The sequence below is a fragment of the Chiloscyllium plagiosum genome, unplaced genomic scaffold (assembly GCF_037043375.1).
Source record: "Chiloscyllium plagiosum isolate Xiang-an unplaced genomic scaffold, Cpla_swu_hap1 HiC_scaffold_20, whole genome shotgun sequence".
Classification (NCBI taxonomy): domain Eukaryota; kingdom Metazoa; phylum Chordata; class Chondrichthyes; order Orectolobiformes; family Hemiscylliidae; genus Chiloscyllium; species Chiloscyllium plagiosum.
The window spans coordinates 20,170,742-20,198,642 of record NW_028270158.1 but is presented as its reverse complement, the minus strand read 5'-3'; the positions used below and the strand labels follow the sequence as shown (position 1 = coordinate 20,198,642).

The 27,901-nt window shown below is 40.2% G+C and overlaps 1 protein-coding gene across 1 annotated transcript in view; it reads right to left on the bottom strand.

Annotated features, from left to right (window-relative positions):
• Positions 1-879: 879 nt before the first annotated feature.
• Positions 880-27,901, bottom strand: part of card11 (caspase recruitment domain family, member 11) — a 278,081-nt gene continuing 251,059 nt past the window's right edge. Inside the window, exon 25 of the mRNA XM_087997712.1 lies at positions 880-1,552. Coding sequence (XP_087853838.1) covers positions 1,525-1,552 — 28 coding nt within the window. The 3' untranslated portion in view covers positions 880-1,524. The remainder of the gene's footprint in view (positions 1,553-27,901) is intronic.

The following is a 27,901-nucleotide window of genomic DNA, read 5'->3' as shown; positions in this document are numbered from 1 at the left end:
TTACTTTTCTCCTTCTCTTTAGCCCTTCTCAAAAATGTAATTTTTGAGTTAGTTGAAAGTGACTTGCTTCGGAGTTAAAAGTTGAGGGTCAAAGCTGCACTGTAGGATTTGAGTACTTAATCAAATCTAATACTCCAGTACAAAACTAAGGATATACAATATTGTCAGATATGCTGCCTTTCACATGACATGTAAGTTTATCTAAAATTCCAGAAAATGTCCCATAGATGAGCAATAGATTCACTTGGTTTTGCAAGCCCGCATTTCTCTTTCTCACAATAGCACCAAAGTCCAGAATCTCATTGTTCGTTTCATTTGCTATTTTGAATATCTTGCTAGCAAAGAAGCTGCCTTGTTTGCCTCCTTAAACACAGCAACAAAACTTCAAAAAGAATCCATTTGCTGTGAAATGATTTAGGATATTTTCAAATTGTGGAAATAAATTAGTATGTAAATGCAATTTTGTTCTGTCGAATAGTACATTACTGCTGACATTAGTGCCTTGGCAATTTGGCTAATTATGCAGATTAATTCAGACCAACATTTCTTGGCATTGATAAGGCTCAGTAACTTAACTCCAATATTGTAGTTTAACATTTTTCTCTCTTCAGCAGTAAAGGTGCATGAAATTTGCTTTTGTATTACTGAACAATTCTATTTTACAAATATACTGTCCATATTCTGGCATATGGGTCCAACAGAATTTTTTTCAATGGGCACTAGCAGGACACTCTCCTTGTATCTTGGGACAAGAGACAGACTTTTTAATAATTAGAAGATTTACTGAGTCTTTTCTGTTAAGTCAAATAGTGAGTGATTAGTTCATCATTGTTTTTCACTATTAAGCACTTCCCCAACATTGTGTCTCAATGTGGCATGTGAATTGAATTGAATTTATTGTCACGTGTACTGAGGCACAGTGAAAAGTTTTGTCTTGCGAGCAACACAGGCAGATCACATAATTAAATAGCAGAGATAGTAAATAATAGGCAAAAACAAAACACAGGTACAGGCGGATGTTAAGAGTTTGTGAGTCCATTCGGTATTTTAGCAGCAGTAGGGTAGAAACTTATGCGAAACCGGCTGATGCGTGTGTCCAGGCTTCTGTACCTTCTCCTCGATGGTAGAGGTTGTAGAAAAACATTGCCTGGGTGGGATGGATCTTTAGGAATGCTAGCGGCTTTTCCTTGACAGTGGACTTGGTAGATAGATTCTATAGATGAGAGGTTGGCCTTTGTGATTGTCCGGGCCGAGTTCACCACTCTCTGTAACCGTCTCTGATCTTGAATGGTACAGTTGCCATACCAGGTAGTGATACATCCAGACAGAATGCTCTCGATGGCACACCTTTAAAAGTTGGCAAGGGTATTCACCATCATGCAAACTTTGCTCAGCTGCCTGAGAAATAAGAGACATTGTTGGACCTTTGTAACCAGTGCGTCCACATGAAGAGTCCAAGAAAGTTTGTTGTGGATGACCACTCCCAGGAGCTTGACATTCTCCACTCGTTCCACCTCTGTGCTGTTAATGTGCAGGGGGCAAGAGTAACATCCTGTCAAAAGTAATGTAAGTGGAACAATAGAGTAATCAGTGAAGTACTTTAGCAAGTGAGAAGCCTGATTCAGAACAAAGTGGGGACACAGAAAGGACTCCCTACATTTCCATTATATGTTCCTGTGGCACAAGTTGAACAAAATGTGAATTGTAAGGTAGATTAACTTGAGTTCCTTTTGTAATAATTAGACAGCTGGCAGGGGTTTGCTCTATTTTGTGCTGAATCTCAGAATGTATTGGGTATCTCAGCTGTTTGTTGTTAAAGAGACAAAAATGGTTAACCAAATGAAAAGCCCCCTGGGAATCTGAATTCTTCTGTAGTATGTCAAGTCATTACATAGTACAGATTGTGAAATAACACCAAAAAGTCATTTTTAATTAGTCTAGTTATTCTTTTATTTTGGTTTTTGCTTGGTCTCTTTATTTCAAATAGTGTAGACAGGTTTTTTTTGCCTTTTAATAACATGTCGAAATTCTGCTTTTTAAGAATTGAACAGAAGTAGGCTAATGGTTGCTTCCCACTTGGGACCCCAGTGCCTGGAGGTTATTTGACCTTGGAATTCATTGAGTGCAGCAGTAATGACTGCTCACCCATTACTTGCCTCCTTTACAACAGAAAAGCTGACGTGCTTCAGCAGGCTGTATCAGCACACTGGTTCCTGACTAATGTTTTAACCAGCCTTTGAGATGCAGTGGAAATCCTATTTCAATCTTTCTGACTGAAGACCAGCTTCAATGTTGATTGGGTCTAAATCCATGGGTGTGGTGTGGGTCAAGCTTGTACAAGTTAGAAACCCATTTTTGCTTTATGGGATCTTCCTCGACGATGGCAAAACCTGCGCTGATTCACTGTTACCCATCTCTGACTGCCACATAAGACAAATTTAACTTCTAATTAACCCATTCAGAAGTATATAATTATATGATCTACTTTCTTTTTAAGTCCAACACAAAAACTTGTAACATTCAATAAAAAGCTTACAGCACAGAATATTTCTTGGATTGGAAAAAAATTCACCAATAAGAATTGTGACCTTGTTGAAATATGTTTTTACTTTTGACACAATTGCATTGCCTTGACCTCATAGCAAATTATCTAAAGTAACATTGCTGACTAACTGATCAGTAGCTGGGATATTTTAGCCATAGACCATATCTATAAATAACTTCATATCTTGCTTTCACACCCACCTTTTTGGAAAGACTAATGCGCCTCCTGGCTTCCTTCCACAGAGACTAAACTTAGACGTAATTTATGCAAGTTGGAGTGGGCGTAAATTGGAAACTATTTTTCTTTGTTTTAAAAGCTGTTTTCACAAGACTTTCAACATATTTTCTGATTCTTGAATACCATTTCCAGTAGGTTTTAAATATTCTTGATTTAACGTGACCCACAGGCATTATACATCTTGGCAACTAATCTTCTATCTGTGTCATTTAAGTGACATCAGATCACTCAGTCTGAGACATAATGTTTATGCACACACAGTTTCTTTTCATTGTCTGCTACTTCACAGATCATTTGTTGTCTCCAATTCATATTCATATTTCTTTGAACTTCCTTTTAGTATTCTCTGGTTTATGGTCTGCAATAAAGAATAAAAGAGCTTTCCTTTATTGGTCAGAACATTGAGTACAGGAGTTGGGAGGTCATGTTATGCCTGTACAGGACATTGGTTAGGCCACTTTTGGAAAATTGCATGCAGTTCTGGTCTCCTTCCTACTGGAAAGATGTGAAACTTGAAAGGATTCACAAAAGATTTACAAGGACATTGCCAGGGTTGGAGGATTTGAGCTATGGGGGCTGGGACTGTTTTCCTGGAGCGTTGGAGGCTGAGGGGTGACCTTATAAGGGTTCATAAAATCATGAGGGGCATGGATAGAATAAGTAGACAAGGTCTTTTCCCTGAGGTGGGGGAGTCCAGAACTAGAGGGCATAGGTTTAGGGTGAGAGGGAAAAGATATAAAAGGGACCTAAGAGGCAACTTTTTCTCACAGAGGGTGGTGTGTGTATGGAATGAGCTGCCAGAGGAAATGGTGGAGGCTGGTACAATTGCAGTATTTAAAAGGCATCTGGATGGGTATATGAGTCGGAAGGGTTTAGAGGGATATAAACCAAGTGCTGGCAGATGTGACTAGATTAGGTTTGGATATCTAGTCTGCGTGGGTAAGTTGGACTAAAAGGTCTTTCCATGCTGTACGTCTCTGTAACTGTATGACTCTAAGTGGCAGTATGAATGAAGCAATAGTACTGCTCAGGATTCAGGTGCTATTCATCCCTGTAAGAACAGAAGTAAGCCAGTCAGCATGTCAGACTTGTTCCCTAACATTCAATCACATCTGAACTTCCATGCCATTTATCCACTTTTGATCCTGGTGCCTGGATTCTTAAAATCTGTGAAGCTATTGCAAACATTTCCACTTTTTCAGCACCCACAGGTCTTTGGCAATTTTCAGCATTCCAACATGAAGAAAGGATGCTTCCTAACTTCACTGCTAAAAGAGCCTGCTCCTAATTTCAAGATCATACCTTTTGTTCTCGTAAGAAACCTGCCACTTTGAGTCAATGGTGAATGGAATAAATCTTTAAAGTGATGGATTGGATGCCAATCAAAGGGGCTGCTTCAGCTGGAATGGTATCAAGCTCCTTGAGCATTGTGAGACCTGCCATCCACCCAGGCAAGTGGATAGTATTCCATCACACTTCTGACTTCTGTGTTGTAGATGGTGCACAGGCATGGGGAGACAGGAAGTGAGCTACTCACCATAAAATCTCTAGCCTCTGACTTGGTCTTGTAGTCACTGTGTTTGTGTGCTGAGCCTTAACATTTTTGTGCTAAGTCCATGAAGTGCCAAGTTTGTTTTTAGAGGATTTCTTGCTGCAAAGACTAATGACTAATGGCTTACCAAACTCACTTCATTAAATACCACTGTGTCCTCACGGTATCTCGTACATCCAATTACACCCCACTTACCCCACTCCTTTCTCGGAACAACCATCACTCAGCAAATATCTGCTGAAAGAGTGGATGCATCCATACCATGTTTAAATGCCCTATAGCACCCAGATGAGCAATGGACACGTTATTAATAATATTTCCAACTAACAAGCCAAAATAATATTTAAACAAGAGATCTTCTGTTTCTAAAATAAAGTTATTACTCATTTTCCAGTGCCCCTAATTCTCCAGTGCATATTATTCTGTGCTTGTTAATAGATCCAATACTGCCACATTAATCATAATAAAATATGGTGCAAAAATAAATTGTTGCACTCCTTTTTCTGATTCGCAGGCACTCTCTGATATGAGTGGAATTCTTCCAATTATTCAATTTATTCTTTTTAAAACATTTAAAAATGATGCTTTGGCAACCTCATTGTGGTTAGCCATCTCCATTAAAACATTCCTTCCAATTACATACTGACCCCTCTCAAAACTTCTGAGCAAGCCACACAAAAATCTCCATTTGGACCAACATCCCACCATAAAGAAGATGGAGAATTAACTGTATACTTGTTCTGTTCCAGCACGATGCATGCATATATAAAATCAACAACTCATTTATCATTTTGCTTTCGCTGGTGGACCTAATTTTACATCACTTTACAGAGTCCTTTCTTTGTCACTATCAAATGACAATTAATACATAGCAACATTCCCTTAATGCGCACTCAGAATTCCTGTGGGTGGCAGAAAAGTTCCATGTCACAATTTTTAAACATATTGTGCTGCAAGTTTGCACAAACTGGATTCTTTTCTCTAGAAAAAGACTGAGAAGGGAAGATGATGAAGCTCTCTAATAGCATGTGAGAGTTAAATAAGTATAGGTAAAGTCACCAGAGTCCCACCAGATTATAGGGCTGCTCCATCACGTGTGTGTTGTCCCAGTCAAAGTGGTGTCCTTCTTTGTCTGTATGTATGGAAACTAATGGTAGTGGGTCGTGTCTTTTGGTGGCCAGTTGGTGATCATATATCCTAGTGGCAAGCTTCCTGCTAGTTTGTCCGATATAGTATTTTTTTACAGTTCTTGCATGATATCTTGTAAATGACGTTAGTTTTGCTGGTAGTATCTAATGGATCCTTTACGTTCATTAGTCGCTGTTTAAACGTATTGGTAGGCTTGTGGGCTACCGTGATGCTGTCTGAGTAGTGTGGAAGTCATTTCTGATATGCCTTTGATGTAAGGTAATGTGGCTATAGTTTTTGGTTGTGTTGCATCTGCTTGTTTGGGTTTGTTTCAGAGGAATCAGCGGATTGTGTTTATTGGGTACCCATTTTTCTTGAAAACATTACATAGATATTTTTCTTCCGCTTTTAGTAGTTCTTGGGTGCTGCAGTGTTATGTAGCTCATTGAAATACTGTCTTGATGCAGCTCCATTTGTGGGTGTTGGGATGATTGCTTCTGAAGTTAAGTATTTGGTCTGTGTTTGTTGTTTTTCTGTAGATGCTGGTTTGAAGCTCTCTGTTAACTATATGTTCAACTGTCATGTCTAGGAATGGGATTCTGTTGTCATTCTCCTCCTCTTTTGTGAATTTTATTCCTTTCAGGATATTATTGATGGTGTTGTATGTTTCTTCTAATTTGTTCTGATTTGTGATGACAAAGGTGTCATCTACGAGCCATTATTTTGTCTTCTTTTATTTTGGTATCTTTGATGGTGTTCAGGAATTTGTGGGTGGAGTGAATGGAGTGGTGTGAATCTTCAATTAGGTGTTTTAATTTTTGATGGAGTTCTTTGGTTAGTCTGTATGTTGGTGTACCAGGTAGGGAGACTATGGGTCTGAGGGGGATAGTAATTATTTTTAGTAATACATAGGAGCATGGTGTGGTAGATCCATCTGGTTTCATGTTGTGGAAGTATGTCCTGTTTAATTCACCTGATTTATGTTGATCTATGGTGGCTTAACCTGAAGGTCAGCACACCTCAGGTGAGGGGAGAGGTTGAGAAGGAGAGTCCATCAGCCTGTGCAAGAATGCACCCACACTGTTTGTATTACTCTGCATCACAAACCAGCTTTCCAATCAACTGAGCTAACTACCCCTGAGGACGCAGATAGAGAAAGATTCTAGTTGAGAGGAAAGTTCAACCTTAGGGACTATAAATATAAGGCAGTCATTTAAAGATCTGAAAACTAATTAAGAAGAGCTTGCTTTATCCATCGAGGGTTTGGAGAGACTGAGGATGTAGTCGCCTCAGGCGACTAACTGTGTGGAGTTTGCACGTTCTCCCCGTGTCTGTGTGGGTTTCCTCCGGGTGCTCCGGTTTCCTCCCACAGTCCAAAGATGTGCAGGATCAGGTGAATTGGCCATACTAAATTGCCCGTAGTGTTAGGTAAGGGGTAAATGTAGGGGTATGGGTGGGGGGTTTCGCTTCGGCGGGTCAGTGTGAACTTGTTGGGCCGAAGGGCCTGTTTCCACACTGTAATCTAATCTAATCTAATCTAATCTAGACACAAACAGCTGGGGTGAATTGTGTAGTACATTTAAGGGGAAGTACAGGAGTGAAAAAAGAAGAATAGAAGGACTTGGTGAGATCAGTTAGGGTGGGAGGAGACTATGTAAAACATAAAAATCAGCATTTCTGTGCTGTAGATTCTGTGCAATCCAATGATTTGTTTTGGGATTCAACTAAAAGTTCAGGAAATTGGCTGAACCTCAAATTCTGAAAAAAAAAACCCTGAGATTTCCTACAGTTAGCTTTATAGGTGTCAGCAATGGCTTGGTTGAGGACCCTCTAAGTAAAAACATTTTGGGTTCAAACCCTGTTCCGCAGATTGAGCACAGAATTGAGACCTTCAATGCAGTAGTGAGGAGCTGTGCTGTTGGAGGTGTTGGCCTTCAGGCAACTTTTAAATTAAGGTGCTGTCTACCTTTTCAGGTGTATAAGAAAGAGTGCCCTCTAAATGTAAAACCAAAGGTTACATTGCCATTGGCCTATTGAAATCAAGGCAATTCTCCACCATGCATTTGGCTTAAAAATGCTAATAAACATTACCAATATGATACTCCAGTCTTTTGTTGTAAATATGTAATAGTTTCAAGAGAAGAAAAAGAATGATAATTGAAGAAGAGGTCAGGACATTTCATTAAGATTGATCTCTACACACTCTCCCACCAATGTATGCAAAAGTGAAGACATTGCCTTTTTGCTACACATTGTCAACTCTCCACGATGTCCTGGAATCTCCAGTCATTAAAGATTAATCTGGAGGATGCTGCTTCCAGCAAAGGCAGGAAAATACATTGTGATATGTTTAAAAATTATACCTGTTAATTTTCTATGAAGGTTTTCATTTGTTAATTTGACAAATATTGAAATGGTAAGAAACTGCGCAGGGCTGTTAGAGGTGAAAAATCATAGATTGAATTCCCTCTTGCAAGGGTAAGACCATACTTGGCAAAATATTCACACAAATTAACTTCCTCTAGACAGTGCAATACAAATATGTCACACCATGCTACCACTGAGACAAGGGGAACCTCACACAGAGCAGCTCCTTAACACAAAGACCATACACACCACTCTGTTTTGATCGCTGAGGCCCTTAAAATGCAGAGTTCACATATTGGGCTGTTCTTTATTCACACATCTTATGAACCAAGCCTTTCAGTTTTATGTGGAGATCATACATAAGCAGTACTTTAGACTTTAAGGTCACACACAGGGTTGTTATGTGGACCAGAAATGAACAGAATTTGTCAAAAATGCTGTTTAACTCCAACTTTGTTAAAAATCAATAAAATCAAAATCAAATCAATGTAATTCCATCTGCTTGACAGTAGAAAAATGAAAGATGGTGGTCAATGGATAAGCTGTCGTCTGAAGAGCAGTTATTACTGCAGTGTTTAGTTACTCTTTCATAAGCTTTTCATTGTTTACACTAGCTGTAGCAAGAATGGAAATGTATTTGCATGTTATCAAATCTCCTAATGGCACCAACCAGATGACAAATGAAAAAGGGAAACTGGTTATCAGAGCTCTGCAAGTATTCATTGACCAGGGCACACCATTGAGCATTTAACATGAAATAATGTGTGAATGCTGTGACCATGTGACTGTAATCAATAGGTATCCAATTGATAAAGATAGATAATAATAAGGCCTGAGCGTGACTATTGATCGTTCACTGAGAGTATCCAAATCAATGAAGGCTTTTATTAACAAACCTCAATGTTCTAATGAAAGCCATTGGTGCAAATAGCAGAATTCCTGTCCTGCTAGAGCTCAGCTCACTTTTTTCCAACATCTTTTCTGGTTGGAAAGTCCTACAGCGGGTGAACAACCAGCACAACTGGGGCATATTTCATATAAATATTAATTAGACGGGGAAGGCTTTTTTGTTTTGCTATGTTCCTATGTCCATACCATTTTTCACAGTTCTGGTATGTGTGATATGAAGGTTTAATTACATCAACCTAACACATGTGTTCAAGGTTGCTATGCAGCAATAAATATAACCAAATTTGCAGAAAGGACATATGGAATTTAAAGATGAGCACTCTTCAAATTTTATGTATTTCTTTCTTCATTGATTTTATTTCTAGTTGAAATTCTCCTTCTCTTGCTATTGTTTAGAAAGGAATCCTCTTGCCTGCTGACCCTGTAACCCAGGTGGATTGAGGAGAGGCAGGAATGGTGCATGAGATCTAAAATAAATGACAGTTTTGGTTTAATTTCCACGAACCCTGTAAGATACTTGCCCAGTTCATCTGGACAACAAGATGGAAATTTGGGTGGCAGTAAGCTGCAGCAGAAGATCAGTGGAGTAAATGGTGGGCTAAATGGCCTCTTTCTCTGCTGTAAGATTCAATTATTGTATGTCAGTACGTTTCCTAATGTTAACTGTGCTCTGAAGTACAACAAGAATACTGGTGAAGGCATGATGGGTCAAATGGCCTCTTCCTGCATCATGACAATTTTGTGAAGAATAAAATTAACAAATTCCAATCAAAATACAAACGGAAGAAATTATAGATGGATCAAATTAACATCTGTACTACTGTGAAAGAGGATGTTTCAAATTTGAACTAGCCCCAGCAAAAAAAATCTTGATTTTATGCTTGTTAGGATATCATGCTCATTGGAGAGGAACTTGCAATTTTCCTTTTCCTATGTACCTAATTCCTATCCTTTTTAATGGTACAAGTCCCAGATGGAAAATGCTATCAAAATGCTTTGGTGAGTATAAAAAGAATTATGTCTTTAAAGTATAGCCACTGAATATGTGGGAAAATAATTATGTCACAGTGATGCCAAATAAAGTGAAACTGGAATTAGGTCAGTTGGGTTCCAGATAAGTTGGCCTCTCATTCTATGCTTGTAGTTATATTCAATGAGGTCTGATTCTGCTCCCTCATGAGTGTGTAGACCTCATATAGCTGCAGCAGTGGTGAAGGAAATGAATGTTAAAGGTGGTGTAAGGGGTGCCAATTAAGTGGACTGTTTCATCCTGGATGGTGTTAAGCTTCTTGAATGTCGCTAGGGATGCACTAATCCAGGCAGTTGGAGAGTATTTCATCGTACTGACTTGTGTTTTGGAGATGGTGGACAGACATTGGAAGTCAGAAGGTGGGCTATGTTTACAGAATATCTAGCTTCAGATCTGTTTTTGTATCCACTGTAATTGTGTGGGTGTTTCACTTCAATTTCTGATCACTGGTAACACCCAGAATGTTCATTTATGATTTTGGACATAGTCATTTCCTGGCAAGTATGCTCTTAAAATGTAACTTGTTGCTTACCGACTGCCAAGAATGAATGTTGTCTAGGTCTTTGTGTGCATGGATTCCTTCATCTAGCGCAATTATCAGCACAATATTCCTGGCTTTTTTCTGACTATGTAATTCTTCATCATTATGGCATTTGATTTGTGTGCTGAGACCTGGAGTGGAGTGAATTAGAACCTCGTGACACAGGTGCTATATTTGAGCCAGGACTACCACTGCAAACGATCATAGTGTAATTACTTCTGTGGACAATATTGTGGGGGATGGAGTTTGGCTGGGTGCGTCGTAATTGGCAGGGGAGAGTGAGGGGTGGGTGAATAATAGGGTGGTTATGGTAGGGGATTTTAACATAGACTAGGACTGCCATAGTGTTAAGGGTTTAGATGGAGAGGAATTTGTTAAGAGTATACAAGAAAATTTTGAGTCAGTATGTGGATGTATCCACTAGAGAAGGTGCAAAACTTGACCTACTCTTGGGAAATAAGGCAGGGCAGGTGACTGAGGTGTTGGTGGGGGAGCACTTTGGTGCCAGTGACAATAATTCTATTAGTTTTAAAATAGTGATGGAAAAGGATAGACCAGATCTGACAGTTGAAGTTCTAAATTGGAAGAAGGCTAATTTTGACGGTATTAGGTGAGAACTTTCAGAAGCTGATTGGGTGCACTTGTTTGCTGGTAAAGAGAGGACTGGAAAATGGGAAGCCTTCAGAAATGAGATCATGAGAGTCCAGAGATAGTATGTTCCTGTTAGGGTGAAAGGCAAGGCTGGTAGGTGTAGGGAATGCTGGATGCAATTGAGGGTTCAATTAAGAAAAGAAGGAAGCATATATCAGGTATAGACAGGAGAGTCATAGTCATAGAGTCATAGAGATGTACAGCATGGAAACAGACCCTTCAGTCCAACCCGTCCATGCTAACCAGATATCCCAACCCAATATAGTCCCACCTGCCAGCACCCGGCCCATATTCCTCCAAACCCTTCCTATTCATACACCCATCCAAACACCTTTTAAATGTTGCAATTGTACCAGCCTCCACCACTTCCTCTGGCAGCTCATTCCATACACTTGCCACCTTCTGTGTGAAAAAGTTGCTCCTTAGGTCTCTTTTATATCTTTCCCCTCTCACCCTAACCTATGCCCTATAGTTCTGGACTCCCCCACCCCAGGGAAAAGACTTTGTCTATTTATCCTATCCATGCCCCTCATGATTTTGTAAACCTCTATAAGGCCACCCTTCAACCTCCGACACTTCAGGGAAAACAGCCCCAGTCTGTTCAGCCTATCCCTATAGCTCAAATCCTCCAACCCTGGCAACATCCCTGTAAATCTCTTTTGAACCATTTCAAGTTTCACAACATCTTTCTAATTAGAAGAAGACCAGAATTGCATGCAGATTGAGTGAATCCTTAGATAACAAATGCAGTAGTCAGATACTTCAGAGGGAAATCAGGACGCCAAAAAGGGGACATGAGAGAGCTTTGGCAAATAGGGTTAAGGAGAATCCAAAGGGTTTTTACAAATACATTAAGGACAAAAAGGTAACTAGGAAGTGAATAGGGCCCCTCAAAGATCAGCAAGACAGCCTTTGTGTGGAGCCGCAGAAGATAGTGGAGATACTAAACGAGTATTTTACATCAGTGTTTACTGTGGAAAAGGACATGGAAGATATAGAATGTGGGGAAATAGATGGTGGCATCTTGAAAAATGTCCATATTACAGAGGAGGAAGTGCTGGATGTTTTGAAAGGCATAAAGGTCGATAAATCCTCAGGACCTGATCAGGTGTATCCTAGAACTCTGTGGGAAGCTAGGGAAGTGATTGCTGGGCTTCTTACTGAAATATTTGTATCATCGATAGTCACAGGTGAGGTGCCAGATGATTGGAGGTTGGCTAACTGGTACCATTATTTAAGAAAGGTGGTAAGGACAAGCTAGGGAACTGTAGACCAGTGAGCCTGATGTCGGTGTAGGCAAGTTGTTGGAGGGAATCCTGAGGGACAGGATGTACATGTATTTAGAAAGGCAAAGACTGATTAGGCATAGTCAACATGGGAAATCATGTCTCACAAACTTGATGGAGTTCTTTTGAAAAGGTAACAGAGGATTGGTGAGAGCAGAGCAGTGGACGTGATCCATATGGACTTCAGTAAGGCATTCGATAAGGTTTTCCATGGGAGACTGGTTAGCAAGGTTAGATCTCATGGAATACAGGGAGAACTAGCCAGCTGGCTCAAAGGTAGAAGACAGAGGGTGGTGGTGGAGGGTTGTTTTTCACACTGGAGGCCTGTGACCAGTGGAGTGCCACAAGGATCGGTACTGGGTCCTCTACTTTTTGACATTTACATAAATGATTTGGATATGGAAATCGGAGGTATAGTTAGAAAGTTTGCAGGTGACACCAAAGTTGGAGGTGTAGTGGACAGCGAAGAAGGTTACCTCAGATTTCAGTGGGATCTTGATCAGATGGGTTAGTGGGCTGAGGAGTGGCAGATAGAGTTTAATTTAAATAAATGCAAGGTCCTACATTTTTGGGAAAGCAAATCTTAGCAGGACTTGTGCACTTAATGGCAAGGTCCTATGGAGAGTTGCTGAACGAAAAGACCTTGGTGTGCAGGTTCATAGTTCCTTGAAAGTAGAGTTGCAGGTAGATAGGATAGTGAAGAAAGCATTTGGTATGCTTTACTTTATTGATCAGAGCATTGAGTATAAGAGTTGGGAGGTCATGTTGTGGCTGTACAGGACATTGTTTAGGCCGCTTTTGAAATATTGCAATTCTGGTCTCCTTCCTATTGGAAGGATGTAGCAAAACTTGAAAGAGTTCAGAAAAGATTTACAAGGATGTTGCCAGGGTTAGAAGATTTGAGCTATAAGGAGAGGCTGAACAGGCTGGGGCTGTTTTTCCAGGAGCATCAGAGGCTGAAGGGTGACCTCATAGAGGTTTATGAAATCTTAAGGGGCATGGATAGGATAAATAGACAAGGTCTTTTTCCTGAGGTGGGGGAGTCCAGAACTAGAGGGCATAGGTTTAGGGTGAGAGGGCAAAGATATAAAAGGGACCTAAGGGGCAACATTTTCATGGAGGGTGATGTGTGTATGGAATGAGCTGCCAGAGGAAGTAGTGGAGGCTGGTACAATTGCAACATTTAAAAAGCATCTGGATTGTACATGAATAGGAAGGGTTTAGAGGGATATGGACCAAGTGCTGGCAAATGGAGCTAGGTGGGCGGCATGGTGGCACAGTGGTTAGCACTGCTGCCTCACAGCGCCAGAGACCCGGGTTCAATTCCCGCCTCAGGCGACTGACTGTGTGGAGTTTGCACGTTCTCCCCGTGTCTGTAATGTAATCTAATCTAATTAGTTTGGGATATCTGGTTGGAATGGACGAGTTGGACTGAAGGGTCTGTTTCCGTGCTGTATATCTCTATGTCCTCTGCTTTATCAGAATGTTGTTTTAACGGTGGGAAAAAAGTAGGAATTGTGAGGAGTTTGAGGGTCCTGAATATCAAATTTGATTTGGTGGGGGTGAGGAAGGGAACTGCTGCATGAAAAGTTATCAAAAATACTGTCAGAATGTTGGCCTTTATCTTTGCCTTTGATTCAGAAAAAAATGGGTTTGGGTTCCATTCCAGTGACTTGAGCACATAACCTAGGCTGATGCTATGTTACTGAAGCAGTGTGGTATTGTTGGTGGTGCTATCTTTTGGATGAGATATTAGATTATCTGCTCCCTCAAATCAAAGATCCTTGGGTACTATTTCAAAGGAGACCCTTGGGTGCCTAGGCCAATATTTATCCTTTATTTATTTAATTGTTGCTTTAGGAGATTGATGTGAGCAAATGCCATCATTCTGACATTGAATAAATGAACAAATTTATACATTGCCACTTACAGAACCATCTTGGGTATGAAGGTACCTAGGCACATTGACTTTTCTTTAAAAGTGCTTAATTTGTCATAAAGCAGTTCGTATGTCCAGAGGAAATCCACTGTACTACATGTTGCAAAGTTTTTTTTCCAGAGAGATTGGAAGCTCAAAAAGGGAGGACATTATATATCACTTGGTCAGATCTCATTTGGAGTACTGTTCAGTTTTGAGCACCATTGCACAGTAAAAATACATTGGCCTTGAAATAGGCACAGCCACAGATTCGCCAGAACAATTCCAAGACCTAAATGGTTCAATTTTCTTTTATTCATTCATGGATTGTGAGCATCTTAGTTGGCCAATGTTTTATGTTCTATCTCCAATTGTCCTGGAGATGGTGATGGTGAGCTGCCTTCTTGATCTACTGCAGACCTTGGGGTATAAAGACACCCACTGAGCTTTAGATAGGTGGTTCCAAGATATTGGTCCTGTAACAAATGAACACACAGCGATAATGTTTCAAGGCAGGACGGGGTGTATGGCTTGGAGGAAACTTGCAGTTGGTAGTGATCCCACGCATTTTCTGCCTTTGTCTTTGAGTGGCAGAGTGGGTTTGAAGGTCATGTTAGGGAAAGCTTGTTGAGACACTGCATGGTATCTTGTCGATGGTGCACACTGCCACTGTGTGTAGATGTTGGATGTAATGCCAATCAAGATAGCTGCTTTGCCCTGGAAGATAGCTGCTTGGGTGTGGTCGGAGCTGCACTCATCTGGACAAGTGCAGTATCTTCCACCACACTCCTGATCTGTGTTTTGTAGATAGTGGACAGCCTTTGGGCAGTCAGGAGCTAAATTAGTCCTGCAGAATTCCTCTGAGTTGATAAACCAAGACTTCATCTACCCCTTCAGATGGACATAAAACATATGTAGAAAATGAAGGATTCTAATCATTCAATATATTTTGGTGTACTCTTGCTGAAACAATGCTATGCGCAAGGATTGACAAAGTCAAAAAGGTAACAAGGGTGGAGATTTTAAATTTTATAGGCTGATTCAGAAATGCAGCACTGATTACAGCACTTGCTGAAACAAGCAGAACTAAGAAGTGCTCTGTTTGACTTTTTAAAAATTATTGTGCTGACACATGCCCATGGGCTGCTTATACAGCAATAAGTTGGTGTTAGTGTGGTTCAGTGAATACTACAAACAGACAAGGTTCAAATCCTACTCTGGAAATTGTTAGTCCCATCTACCCAAATAAAATTGTCAGCAATGACCAAAAGTTAGGACTGAATATTGTGTTGGTAAGAAGTGATTCTGCTAATTCACTATAAGGTTATTACAGAGGATGTTTGGCTCCAACGAACGACTGATATAAGTGATGGTTTGGCCCAGTCATTGTTATGGGGTGACAGTCTAAGCAATATTGTGTTGAATGATGCTGGAATCACAGTGCAGCTGCCTCCACAGGAATTGCCTGGGAAGTTGAAATTTCCATGGTGTAATTACCCAATTTCTAGATCTCGCTGAAAGATTCCCCAGTCCTGTTGGAAATTTCAGAAAGTTCCAACTTACTTTAAGCTTAATAGTTTCCCAGGAAAAATTCAAACTATTGGGTAAATAACAACATCTGAAAATGCCCTGAATCACCAACGACCCCCTCCCCAACCAAATCCTGGCACCCCTGGAGCTGAACTCCTGCTGCAGGCCTACTATACGGAACACCCTATCCTGATCCAATCCTCCAACCTACCCTAAGCGTTCATATGCTTCTGTCACCCAGCCACCCTACATCGTCCATCCACCTGCCAGTCTCACCCCACACTTCCATTCCCTCAAAAGTTTTCAAAGTGGTTTCAGGACCAGAATACATCAATTATTGCTGACAAAAGTATTTAAGGTTTCCACACTGATCCTGCCTTCACGTTTCTGTGAATTTCTGGATTCACTTAGGCCATTTTGGAAGAGGCCAGGAAAGTTGTGGGGTGAAATTATCACAAGGTAAGGTATTGTTTTTTGTTTGATTTCGAATTGGAGATTGGGTTTCTTATCCTGATCAGAAAATCTGGGCCAGCTTTGAACAGCATTTCACATGACAGTGCATGTAATGAATTGCTGCATTATGGATTCATAGCGTTGCACATTTAATCAAAAATATGAAGGTTCAGGATGGTGGCTCAGGAATTAGTTTTTTAATCAATTATTTCTGACATCAGCTGCTGTTTAATGCAGTAGTGAACGTGTGTGGGACATAAAGATTGGAGTTAGTCCACAAAATCAGACAAGATTTTCAATAATGGTCTGAATAGTAGAAGCAAAACAAGAGCCAAAAGGAAGAAAAAAGAAATGAGAAAGGGAGACAGAAGGAAAAAAAAACTTGCAGTTTTATCACTCAGCCTCAGAATGTCCCAAAGTACACTTTTGAAGTGTAGTTGCTGTTGTAATGTAGGCAACTAAATGGCATAATGGAATCTGCTAGATATTAATCACTGACTATAAAATGAATACTGAGTCATTTGCAGTTAGACGAAAGATACTGCTGATTTGCTGCATGAAGACAAGTTGCCTTTTAAGGAAATCTTAACTTGGACCAATGTCTTAGACCAGTAGAAGATGATGTAATTGAGCAGGAGTAAAATCCAGTAATGGTGTTCTCACCGGACGCTTCAGCCGGGTAAACTGGAATCTTGCCTATGACTCTGTTTTGGTAAGCAAAAATTGAGATTTTGCAAATGGATGCCAACTTTCATTTCAAGCCTGAAGATGGAGATGGAGATGGAGAGGTCCTGGAAGGGGAGGGAGGTGTCAGAAATGGTCCAGGCTTCACCAACACATTCCATCCTGACCTTAAATTTACCTGGACCATCTCTGACACCTCCATCACCTTCCTGGACCTCTCCATCTCCATTAATGACGACTGACTTGACACCAACATTTTTTACAAACCCACCAACTCCCACAGCTACCTGGATTACACCTCTTCCCACCCTACCTCCTGCAAAAATGCCATCCCGTATTCCCAATGCCTCCGCCGTATCTGCTCCCAGGAGGACCAGTTCCACCACAGAAAACAGCAGATGGCTCCTTCTTTAGAGACCGCAATTTCCCTTTCCAACGCATCTCGTCCACATCCCGCACCTCCACCCTCAGACCCCACCCCTCCAACCGTAACAAGGACAGAACATCCCTGGTGCTCACCTTCCACCCTACCAACCTTTGCATAAACCAAGTCATCCGCCGACATTTCCGCCACCTCCAAACAGACCCCACCACCAGGGATATATTTCCCTCCCCACCCCTTTCCACCTTCGGCAAAGACCGTTCCCTCCGAGACTACCTGGTCAGGTCCACGCCCCACTACAACCCACCGTCCCATCCTGGCATCTTCCCCTGCCACCACAGGAATTGCAAAACCTGCGCCCACACCTCCTCCCTCACCTCCATCCAAAGCCCTAAAGGAGCCTTCCACATCCATCAAAGTTTTACCTGCACATCAACCAATATCATTTATTGTATCCGTTGCTCCCGATGCGGTCTCCTCTACATTGGGGAGACTGGACGCCTCCTAGCAGAGCACTTTAGGGAACATCTCTGGGACACCCGCACCAATCAACCACACCGCCCCGTGGCCCAACATTTCAACTCCCCCCTCCCACTCTGCCGAGGACATGGAGGTCCTGAGCCTCCTTCACTGCCGCTCCCTCACCATCAGACGCCTGGAGGAAGAACGCCTCATCTTCCGCCTCGGAACACTTCAACCCCAGGGCATCAATGTGGACTTCAACAGTTTCCTCATTTCCCCTTCCCCCACCTCACCCCAATTCCAAACTTCCAGCTCAGCACTGTCCCCATGACTTGTCCTACCTGCCTATCTTCTTTTCCACCTATCCACTCCACCCTCCCCCGCAATCTATCACCTTCATCCCCTCCCCCACTCACCTATTGTACTCTATGCTACTTTCTCCCCACCCCCACCCTCCTCTCACTTATCTCTCCACCCTTCAGGCTCGCTGCCTTTATTCCTGATGAAGGACTTTTTCCTGAAACGTCGATTTTACTGCTCCTCGGATGCTGCCTGAACTACTGTGCTCTTCCAGCACCACTAATCCAGACTTGAGAGCCTTGGGCATTATTACCTCTTTGTTGCTCCATCTGTGAAGATGTGGAACTAGACTCAAAACAGGGGAACTGGATATATGTGTGAAACTTGCCTGGCTATGGATTGTGTAGAGGGAGTGGGACTTCATGGATTGCTTTTTCAAAGAGCTGCCTCAGCCAACATGGGCCAAATGTTATTTTTCTGTGCTGTCTGATTATTTTAGTGTACACATTATGGAATGTGAGCCGGGGGAAAAAGAAATGGAGGTGGGGGAGAAAACTAAGTAACATGGTACTGATAGTGCAAATGGCTAACACAAATTTATTAAATGTTTCAGGAAATACAACCCAGCCTCAAACAAAGAAAAACTATTTGCAATTATAAAGCAATGCTTTCAATTTACTGAGTGCAGGGAATGGGTAACTAATTTAGCTGTAAACAACAAAGTCAAATAAAAGCAATATAAAGACTCAACAGGGAATAAAGACAATAGCTATATATTGGAAATGGTTTACTGGTTTACCTAAGGGAGAGATTTATTTTAGGGTAGTCAGATATATCTGTGCTGCACAATATTTTAACGTTGTACTTCCATTGTTTAGCCAATAGAGGGAGGTAGTGATCCATTCATGAGTCAACATGCCACCTTCTGCAGGGAGATCCTCGGGGACCCATCAAACACAAAGTGGTTGTTGTTCTGATTTATGATCAATTTGTAGATCACACACTCCATGAAAGATAAAACATAAATACTAATTTTTATGGTTAAGTAGTGGATATCTCAGCTAGGACATTGTTTTACTGGAGGGTTCTTACAAATATTATACCCCAAGCTGTTTCAGTGAGTGACATGGCAGTCTTTGACAAGACACAAGGAAGTGCTGAAGTCAGACTGTCACTGTGCCTCGGGGAATTTTGTTCTTCCCATCTCCAGTTTCCCAATAAAGGAATATTTCTCCATCATACTGCATGACAATACATCAGCCACTGTTTGCCTTACATCAATGTGGCAGCAATCATTATTTGAGTGTGAGCACTAATTCACTTCACTTTTGTACACGTCTGTAACTTCCATGGATAATACTGTCATTATTTTAATACGCTAACTGCCAAGTGTACCATGCTATCATAATGCTTCCCTATGTGGGGGGAGGGGGTGTTCTCCTGGGACTTGTTCAACTCATTCCAGTACCCCTAATAAATGAGGTTGAAGATTATGGAAGTTTATGACTTTCTTGTGCCTATTCCTTGTCATATCAAAATTCCTATATAGAAGTTATATAGCATTTTTTTCATGTAGTATGAAAATTCACTCCACAGGAATGCTATCACTTTAAAATTGACAACAAGACACGTGTAGGAGACTTTAGACAATGATTAGAAGTAGAAAATGAGCTATTTAAAGGTAAAGGAACAGAGAGGAGGAGGAGGAGGAGGAAGAGGTTTAGAGAATTATTAAGTATTCTAGTTCAGGCACCACTAGAATAGTGTTGTGAAGGGAATGATGAGAGACCTGGCACTGCTGCAAATTTGAGAAGAAGTTGGACTTCATTCAACTACAACTAGTGGACATCATTTTCATCTTCACTACTGCTTGTTGCTATGAAGATTCAGCAGGAAGGACTGGGGTGAGTGAGAGGTTGAATTAGTGCCTGCCAGGGTGAACGAGGAGGTGTTCAGAGTAACACAGCCAGTGGCATTGCTGATCTCATGAGACTCTCAACTATTCACTCCTACACCAGGAGCGCCTTGGGGGTGATGAGAGATTTGAAGATTCATGGTGCCAAACCCCAGGCCTCCTGTCTGTGATGCCCGTTGCAGAAACTTGTTCTTCAAGGATATAGTGAAGGATAAGGTTCATAATTTGCATTAATGTGTGATTAAATGTCCCGATCCATCTAGTCTACAGATTGACATGCTATCATCATGACAGTTCAATGACTACATGGTACTACTTAGATGTGTTGATGTAATGCTTTTGGTATGAAGACTTGTTTGTCCTTGAAAATGACTTGGTATGATATACCAATTTTGTCTCCGTATTGGCTAAAATGAACAAATCTTCCCAGATGCTTCTTTAATACTATCAGTACGTTCCTGGATAATGATCTTTAGAAACTCTTAAAGTTGCTCATTTTTTATACTGGCTCTAGACAAAGTGTAGCAAACTTCTTCTTGACTGTGAAGCTGAAGACAATCCTAAGGTTGATTTGCTACACTAAGTCTTCATACCAAAAGCATTACATCAACATGTCTAAGTAGAACCATGTAGTCATTGACATGCTAGCATCTTGGATCGATCGGGATATTTAATCACTCATTCTAATCAAAAATAAATTATGTCTATCTATAGATCTGCATAGTTCACTGTAATCACAGAAACTGTTGCTGCTTAAGGACAAGGAATTCTCCTTTTTGTCCAATTTCTCTGGCCAGAGCTGTTTCTAATTTGTCTTCAATTAGGTTTTCAAATATCAACCACTAATTTTAGAGTCTTACTACCACAGTTGGGGGGGTAGTGTGGGAGTAAGGAAAAAAAATTAGAGTCTTTACAATCAATTGCTGTTGCCATCATGATGTGAGTTTGTCTTTAGCTTAGTGTTTTACCTGATGTAGCAATACATCAGGTAAACATATGAAACTGGAGATATTGTGATATTGAAGAATTCAACAGATTCATTACAGGTAATTATTATGTACAGGCACAGCGTGTGGGCTAATATTAAATCATAAAGTACACAAAGCAACATACTTCCAGTAAATGATATTACGTAAGATGGATAAACCCTCAGGTCACATGCTATAATAGTGATGACATCATGGGTATGTCACTGTATGATGATCATAACACAACATTTATCACGTTATCTGTCATGCTTATGATGTGGGACTTAACTATGGCTCTTCTGCGGTTAGGAAATAGATACTGCCAGTCTTGCTTCCCTCCAGGTGGAATAAACATTTACTTGAAGGCTATCATTGTATCAATATCCTCCATCCTATTAATGGAGAAGTGGTGGCATAGTGTTAATGTCAATAGCCTAGCAATGTAGAGTCCCAGATGAATATTCTGGGGGACAAGGATTCAAGATCATGGCAGATGGTGATGTTAGAATTTTTTTTAAAATCTGGAATTAAAAGCTGGTCTAATGGCAACCATGTATCATTTTTTGCTTGTGGAAAATATCTGTCTGGTTCACTAATGTCCTTCCAAAAAAAATCTGCCACCCTTCCCTGGTCTTGACTCCAGATCCACTTTAATTGTCCAAATGTCTAGTAAGCCATTCAGTTCAAGGAAATATAAAGGATAGGCAATAAATGTCAGTCCAGCCATGAACAAAGATTAAAAAGAAATCAGTCTGTCTTTTTGAAAGCCTGATCACTTGCAGCCTTTATTAATTTGTCATTAGCTGTAAATATTTATTAGTGATCCTGAGACTTTAGAGACAGGTTTCTCTACATTTGATACTTTAGCTATTTTTCATGATTTTAAAATGATAGTGCCCTTCTCAGTGTCTAACTTTTTCTCTGAACAAGGGCTTTCACCATTAACATTAGAGTCCGCTCAAACAGGAATGAAATCTAGCAACAGTTTTCACAAATCAAATCAAATTTGGAATTCTTGACCTGAAAGGTCTATTGGGAATGCTTTGCAAATTGATCTTACTGAAGCATTTAAGATTTAGATCCATAGTTTTTTTTAATGTTAACATAAAACATATCACGGGAGAGGGAGAAAAAGATGGATAAATGGAGTTGAGGCACAAATCTGTCATGATCTGAGACACACGGGGCTGAATGTCCAGCTCCTAGTTCTCTTGTTGATACTAAATTTTCCTGCATTTATAGGTCTTCAGATATTATCCGTTTCTTAATCTTAAAGAACAGTCGTTAGACTTTGTTAATAATGGACAATTATCTTGAATTGTAGCAACAAGCTGCCACAATTTCCTGGCCTAACTTCAGTGAGTAGAAGATTAGCAAAGAAATCCCTGGAGATTGTGAATGTTCTGTGGAAATTGTACTCCAGTCACAAACTGCAGAAGCCCAGAGTTCAGCCATGTGTTGAGAGTGCCATTGTCTAGTTGTCTGAAAAATTCTTCTCCCTCATCCACAAGTGATCAAAATAAATCTATGCAATGACTGGAGATGGAATATAAACTGCTTGGTTGCCTTTGCTACTGACCTTGAATTGACATTCAGGTCATTGAAGGAATTGCAATAAATTCTGTTCCAATGGATTTGCTCCTTCATTTCCTTTGTCAACATTACTGCACATCAGCACAGTGCTATCACTGTTTACAGGGCTCGATGTGATGCAGAAAATTACCACAGCACTGTTCTCATAGTGATGTCAATCCATCGAGAACTGAATTTCCTTTCTTTCAAATTGAAAATTTTACAGTTTTGCAATATCCTCCCCACCCCACAAAAAACTGTGAACCAGTTACCTGACCTCATTCTCACTAATATACCTGTTGCAGCTGCAACTAGCAATTGTTAGAACTTTCACTGATTTTTCTTTTATTTCTACTTTTGTTCTTTAATCAATTTTGACTGGTGAACCAGAAGTGACTTGTAGACTTGGGGATAGTTGTGGTAAAATGAAAAGAACAGATTAAACAAAATCAAAGCTGCTAGAAAAACTCAGCAGGTCTGGCAGCATCTGTAAAGAGAAATCAGAGTTAATGTTTTGGGTCCCATGACTCTTCCTCAGCACTCATCCTTCAGCTAATTTGATTCACTCAACATAATACCACTGCATAGATGAAAATGTTATGGGCTACAATAACATTGTGGCTGTAACCCTGAAGACTTATTCCAGAATTAGTCACATTCTTTGACCAGCTTTTCTAGTACAAGTAGAACAACAACTTTCCAAGTGAAACATTCACATTGAATGTGGGAGTTCATGGACACAAATGTTCATGGATGTCCAGCGCAAATGTGACCGACTGCCTGCAGTAAGTGTTTCAGCTCAGACTTTGAGCTGGTTTCTGAACTACAGACACTAGGTCATATCAGGGAGAGGGAACATCATTTGGATACTTTACTCCAGGAAGCAATTCACAGTTCTTCGGACAAAGTTTTGTTACACAAGGTTGAAGTCTGTTGATTCAATACCACATCTTGCAACAATAAGGGCACAACCTTCAGTCCTCGCCACTGTTTGTATGGTTTCTACAGGTTACATAACCAAGAAACTAATTTTTTTTTATGTTTAGCGCAATGAGCAAGTAGTCTACACTTAATTAGTATATCTTTTAAAAATGGGCCCTTCACAATTGTTCAACAGATTTAATGTTCTTTCAGCTTGTTTGGATGACAGTAGGTGAGAGCAGAGCAGAAGAGCTAAGTGAACATGACATCATGGTACAGCAAGTCCTCAAGTAGGGAGAGCAAAAGGAATGGGTTATAGGGGATGGTATGTAGAGGGCGATAGACACTGTTCTCTACAAAGAGCAAGAGTCCAGAAGGCTGTGTTGTCTGTCCAGTGTTATATCTGCTCAGGACTGGAGAGGAACCTAGAGTAAGAGTGGGAGGATCCAAACATCATGTAGGTACTGAAGACACTGGTAGAACAAGGAAAGAGCTTCAGCGTATTCTGAAAAAGGAGCGAGGCACCAAGTTAAGCAAAATTCAAAGGTGGAGCCATGTGCAAATTGACATCAGACAAATAAGCTTGGAAAATAATTAATTTGCTCAAAGTTATGTTCTGGTTCATGAAGCACTAGCATCAGTATTGGAGAAAGTGGGAGCTGTACCTTTGGGACTGTCTCAATCTGAACTGTGCTAGGGTTTGTGTTCTAGTGAGCTGCAAAACTAGGGATGTAGAAATAGTGGTAAACTAAATAGTTGGGACAATAGATCAAATTTGGGAAGTTGTAGTAAATCGGAAATGAGGGAAAAGAGAGGTTTTAAATGGAAAACCAACTATGATGGGAATGAATAAAATATAAACAAGAGTCAATCATCAGAGGTTACAAGAATAGTCTAAAAGACAACATTATAGATTCTATATTTAAATGCACATAGCATTAGAAAAAGCATTTGAACTGATAGTAGTTAGAAATCAGTCAATATAATCAGATCGCAATTACACCAACTTGACTGCAGAATTAGGACATAGATTGTGGCCCAAATATTTACAGGGTACATGGCCTTTTGGAAGGGCTTAAAAATTATCAAAGTGGGAGGGAACAATACCTAAGTTCAGGGTACCAGGATGTAGAAATGGTAATGATGAGAAATGATAATGGCAAGAATTCACTTGTGGGAGTGGTATACAGGTACACCAATAGTTACCACATAAGTCGGTGTAAGAAGAAAGGAAATAGTGGGAGTTTGTCAGAAAGGTACAGAGATTAAGTACACAGGCTTGCATAATCAGATGGACAAAGCAGCCTGGAAAGGGAGTTAAAAATGTTTTCAGTATAGGTTATTAGAACAGCACGTTCTGAACCAACCAGAGAGTTGGTTATGTTACACCTGGTATTTTGCAACAAAGTAAAACTAATGATTTCATAGTGAAAATGTCCCCCAGTTACCAAAAATGAATAATCTGTCTGAATTTTGCTTTAACTTGAAGAGGAAAAGATTAGGTGCAAGACTAGTATTTTAAAATTAAATAAGGGCAATTATGAGGCCATCAAAGCAGAGCTAACTAAAATAAATTGGCAAATTAGGTTCAGCAATAGCTCAATATAGATGCGTTAGACATTTCAGGGGATTTTCTAGAAATCACAAAATAGTTACATCCAAGAGACAGAAGTTCCAAGTGGAGGGCACATCTACTATTTACTAGAAAAGCTAAAGGTTGTGCCAAACTAAAGAAAGTGTATCTTTCTGCAAGAGTGATGTCAGGTGTGCAAGAAAGCTAGAAAGATGAAAACAATTAAGTTTCTTTATATTTACGATAAAAAATAGTGGAGCATTGACCCTGTAGAAAATGAATCTAGAGAATTAATAATGGAAAACAAGGAAATGATTGCGTTAGACTTCACAACAAAGGATACTAATAAATATCCCTGAAGCCATTATAATTTGGGAAATAGGAGGGAGGAGCTCTAATTATAATTCAGGGAAGATGTACTGAGCAGATTGTTGGAGGGTATGGGCTGTCAATTCCCTGGATCACAAAGGACTTCGTCCTTTGGTTTTGAAAGAAGTGGTTCGGGAGGTAATTGAGGTTTTAAATTTCCAAATTCACTAAATTTAGGGAAAGTTCCTTTTAGCTTTAAAAATAGCAAAATAGAACTCCTTTTTATTCAAAAACACTACAGTTACAGACCAATTAGCTTAACAGCCATCATACCAATGATATTTTGAAGTTATTGTTTTATTGGGGCAATTAAAAAAAACAAAACAGGTAATTAGGCAGATTCAGTACTGTTATATATGAAGAGGTTGTGTTTAACTAATTGAACTTCTTTCGGAAGTTACATGTTGTGAAAAAAAGGGAAATAGTGGATGTACTGTACTCCGATAAGGTGCTTCATCAAAGATTTTTGTAGAAAATAAAACATCAAGATTTAGGGATAACATTGACATGGATAGAAGATTGGCTAGCCAACAGATAAAGAGAATAGGCATAATTGGGTTATTTTCTGGTTGGTAAGATGTAATATGTGGTGTGCCATAGAATTCAGTGCTGATGCTTAAATTTTTTTTACAATTTATTTAAGTGACTCGGATGAAGGGGCTATAGGTATGGTTAAACTTTGCTGATGACAAAGCTAAGTAGGAAAGTAAACTGTGATGAGAATATAGAAGGGGTTACAAAAGGATATGAGTCAAGTAAGTGAATAAAGTTGTGACAATGGAGTATAATGTGGGAAAATGTGAAGTTGATCATTTTGATAAAGAATGAGAGAGGCATTAGCTAAATATTGAGAGATTAGAACTCTGAGATAGGGCACCCAGATCCCTGTAGTGAATGAATCATAAAAGGTTTGTATGCAGGTACATCAAGTAATTGGGAAAGCTTATAGAAATTGGGAGGAGAATTGAATACAGAAGTAGGGAGATTATGCTTCACTTATATAGGCATTGGTGAGACAATACCTGGAGTTCTGTATACAACACTGATCTCCTTTATTTAAGGAAGAATGTAAACACGTTTGAAGCAGTTCAGAGAACATTTACTAGACTAACAACTGGAACAGGTGGGATTTTTATGAAAAAGAGTTGGAAGGCTTGTATCCACTGGAGTTTAGATGGTGATGGTGAAACAGCAGATCCTGAAAAATTTTAACAGGATGCATGTGAAAAAGCTGTTATCTGTTGTGGGAAAATCTGAAATGAAGGGTCACAATGTAAAACTAAGGAGTCACTAGTTTAAGACAGATCAGAATAATTTTTCAGAGACCCGTGGGTCTATGGAATTCTGCTTGCAATGCTTTCTCTCACTTTTGAGAATGACAGCCTGCAAATTCTTTAGGGCTTAGGTAGAAAGTGGCCTTGAGCAGGAGATGAAAAGTTTTCACAGGACCAACCATATTAGTCATGATTTGGAGGAATGGTGTTGGACTGGGGTGGACAAAGTTAAAAATCACAACACCAGGTTATTGTCCAATAGGAGGTTTATTTGGAGGCACTGGCTTTCAAAGCACTGCTTCTTCATCAGGTGAAGAAGCAGCGCTTTGAAAGCTAACGCCTCCAAATAAACCTGTTGAACTATAACTTGGTGTTGTGATTTTTAACTTTATCCATATTAGTCATGGTCTTATTGAATTGAGTAATTGAAGGGCCCAAGTGGTGTTCTCCTCCTAACTTAAATGTATGTTGTAATATTGTATGTCAGTGTTCATTAATTCAGTGATCCCCCCCAACAGCCCCCCCCTCCCCCCCGCCCCGCCACAACCACACACAGACAGCTTCCTCAACTGCATTTCCTCATTTCTTATCCTATCAGGATTTCACTAATTCTCCCAATTTCTTCATTTCATCTGTTGTGATATAATTTCCACATTTCTCCTCTATTTAAGAATTCACACTCCAAGTTGACAGGGCCATTGACTATGTCCAATCCATTTTCCCATATTTCTGCTCTTGGCTCTTTAATTCCCTGTTAGAACTATGGTAAGATTCCACTTGTCCTCACTGTCTGCTCTAACCTACCTCTGTATTGAAATTGCACCATTTTTTGCCATCTTCAATTATGTTTTCGCTCCATTATCAGCAATCTAAAGGGTCTGTTACCTCTGCAACAACCTCGTCCATTCACTTACCCCCCAATACCCTGAACTGAAATGTGTTGCTGGAACAGCGCAGCAGGTCAGGCAGCATCCAGGGAACAGGAGAATCGACATTTCGGGCATAAGCCCTTCCTGAAGAAGGGCTTATGCCCGAAACGTCGATTCTCCTGTTCCCTGGATGCTGCCTGACCTGCTGCACTGTTCCAGCAACACATTTCAGCTCTGATCTCCAGCATCTGCAGACTTCACTTTCTCCCCAGTACCCTGAACCCTTCCCATTGCATTTGTCAATACAAATGCAGGAGATGTAACACTTATCATTTTACTTCTCCTCTCACGTTGCTAGGTTCTAAACATTCCTTTTGGATAAAGCCATGCTTTGTACACTAAATTGAAAGAAATACACAATGTTCACTGCTCATACTGTGATCTCTCCTATATGTAGAAAACTAA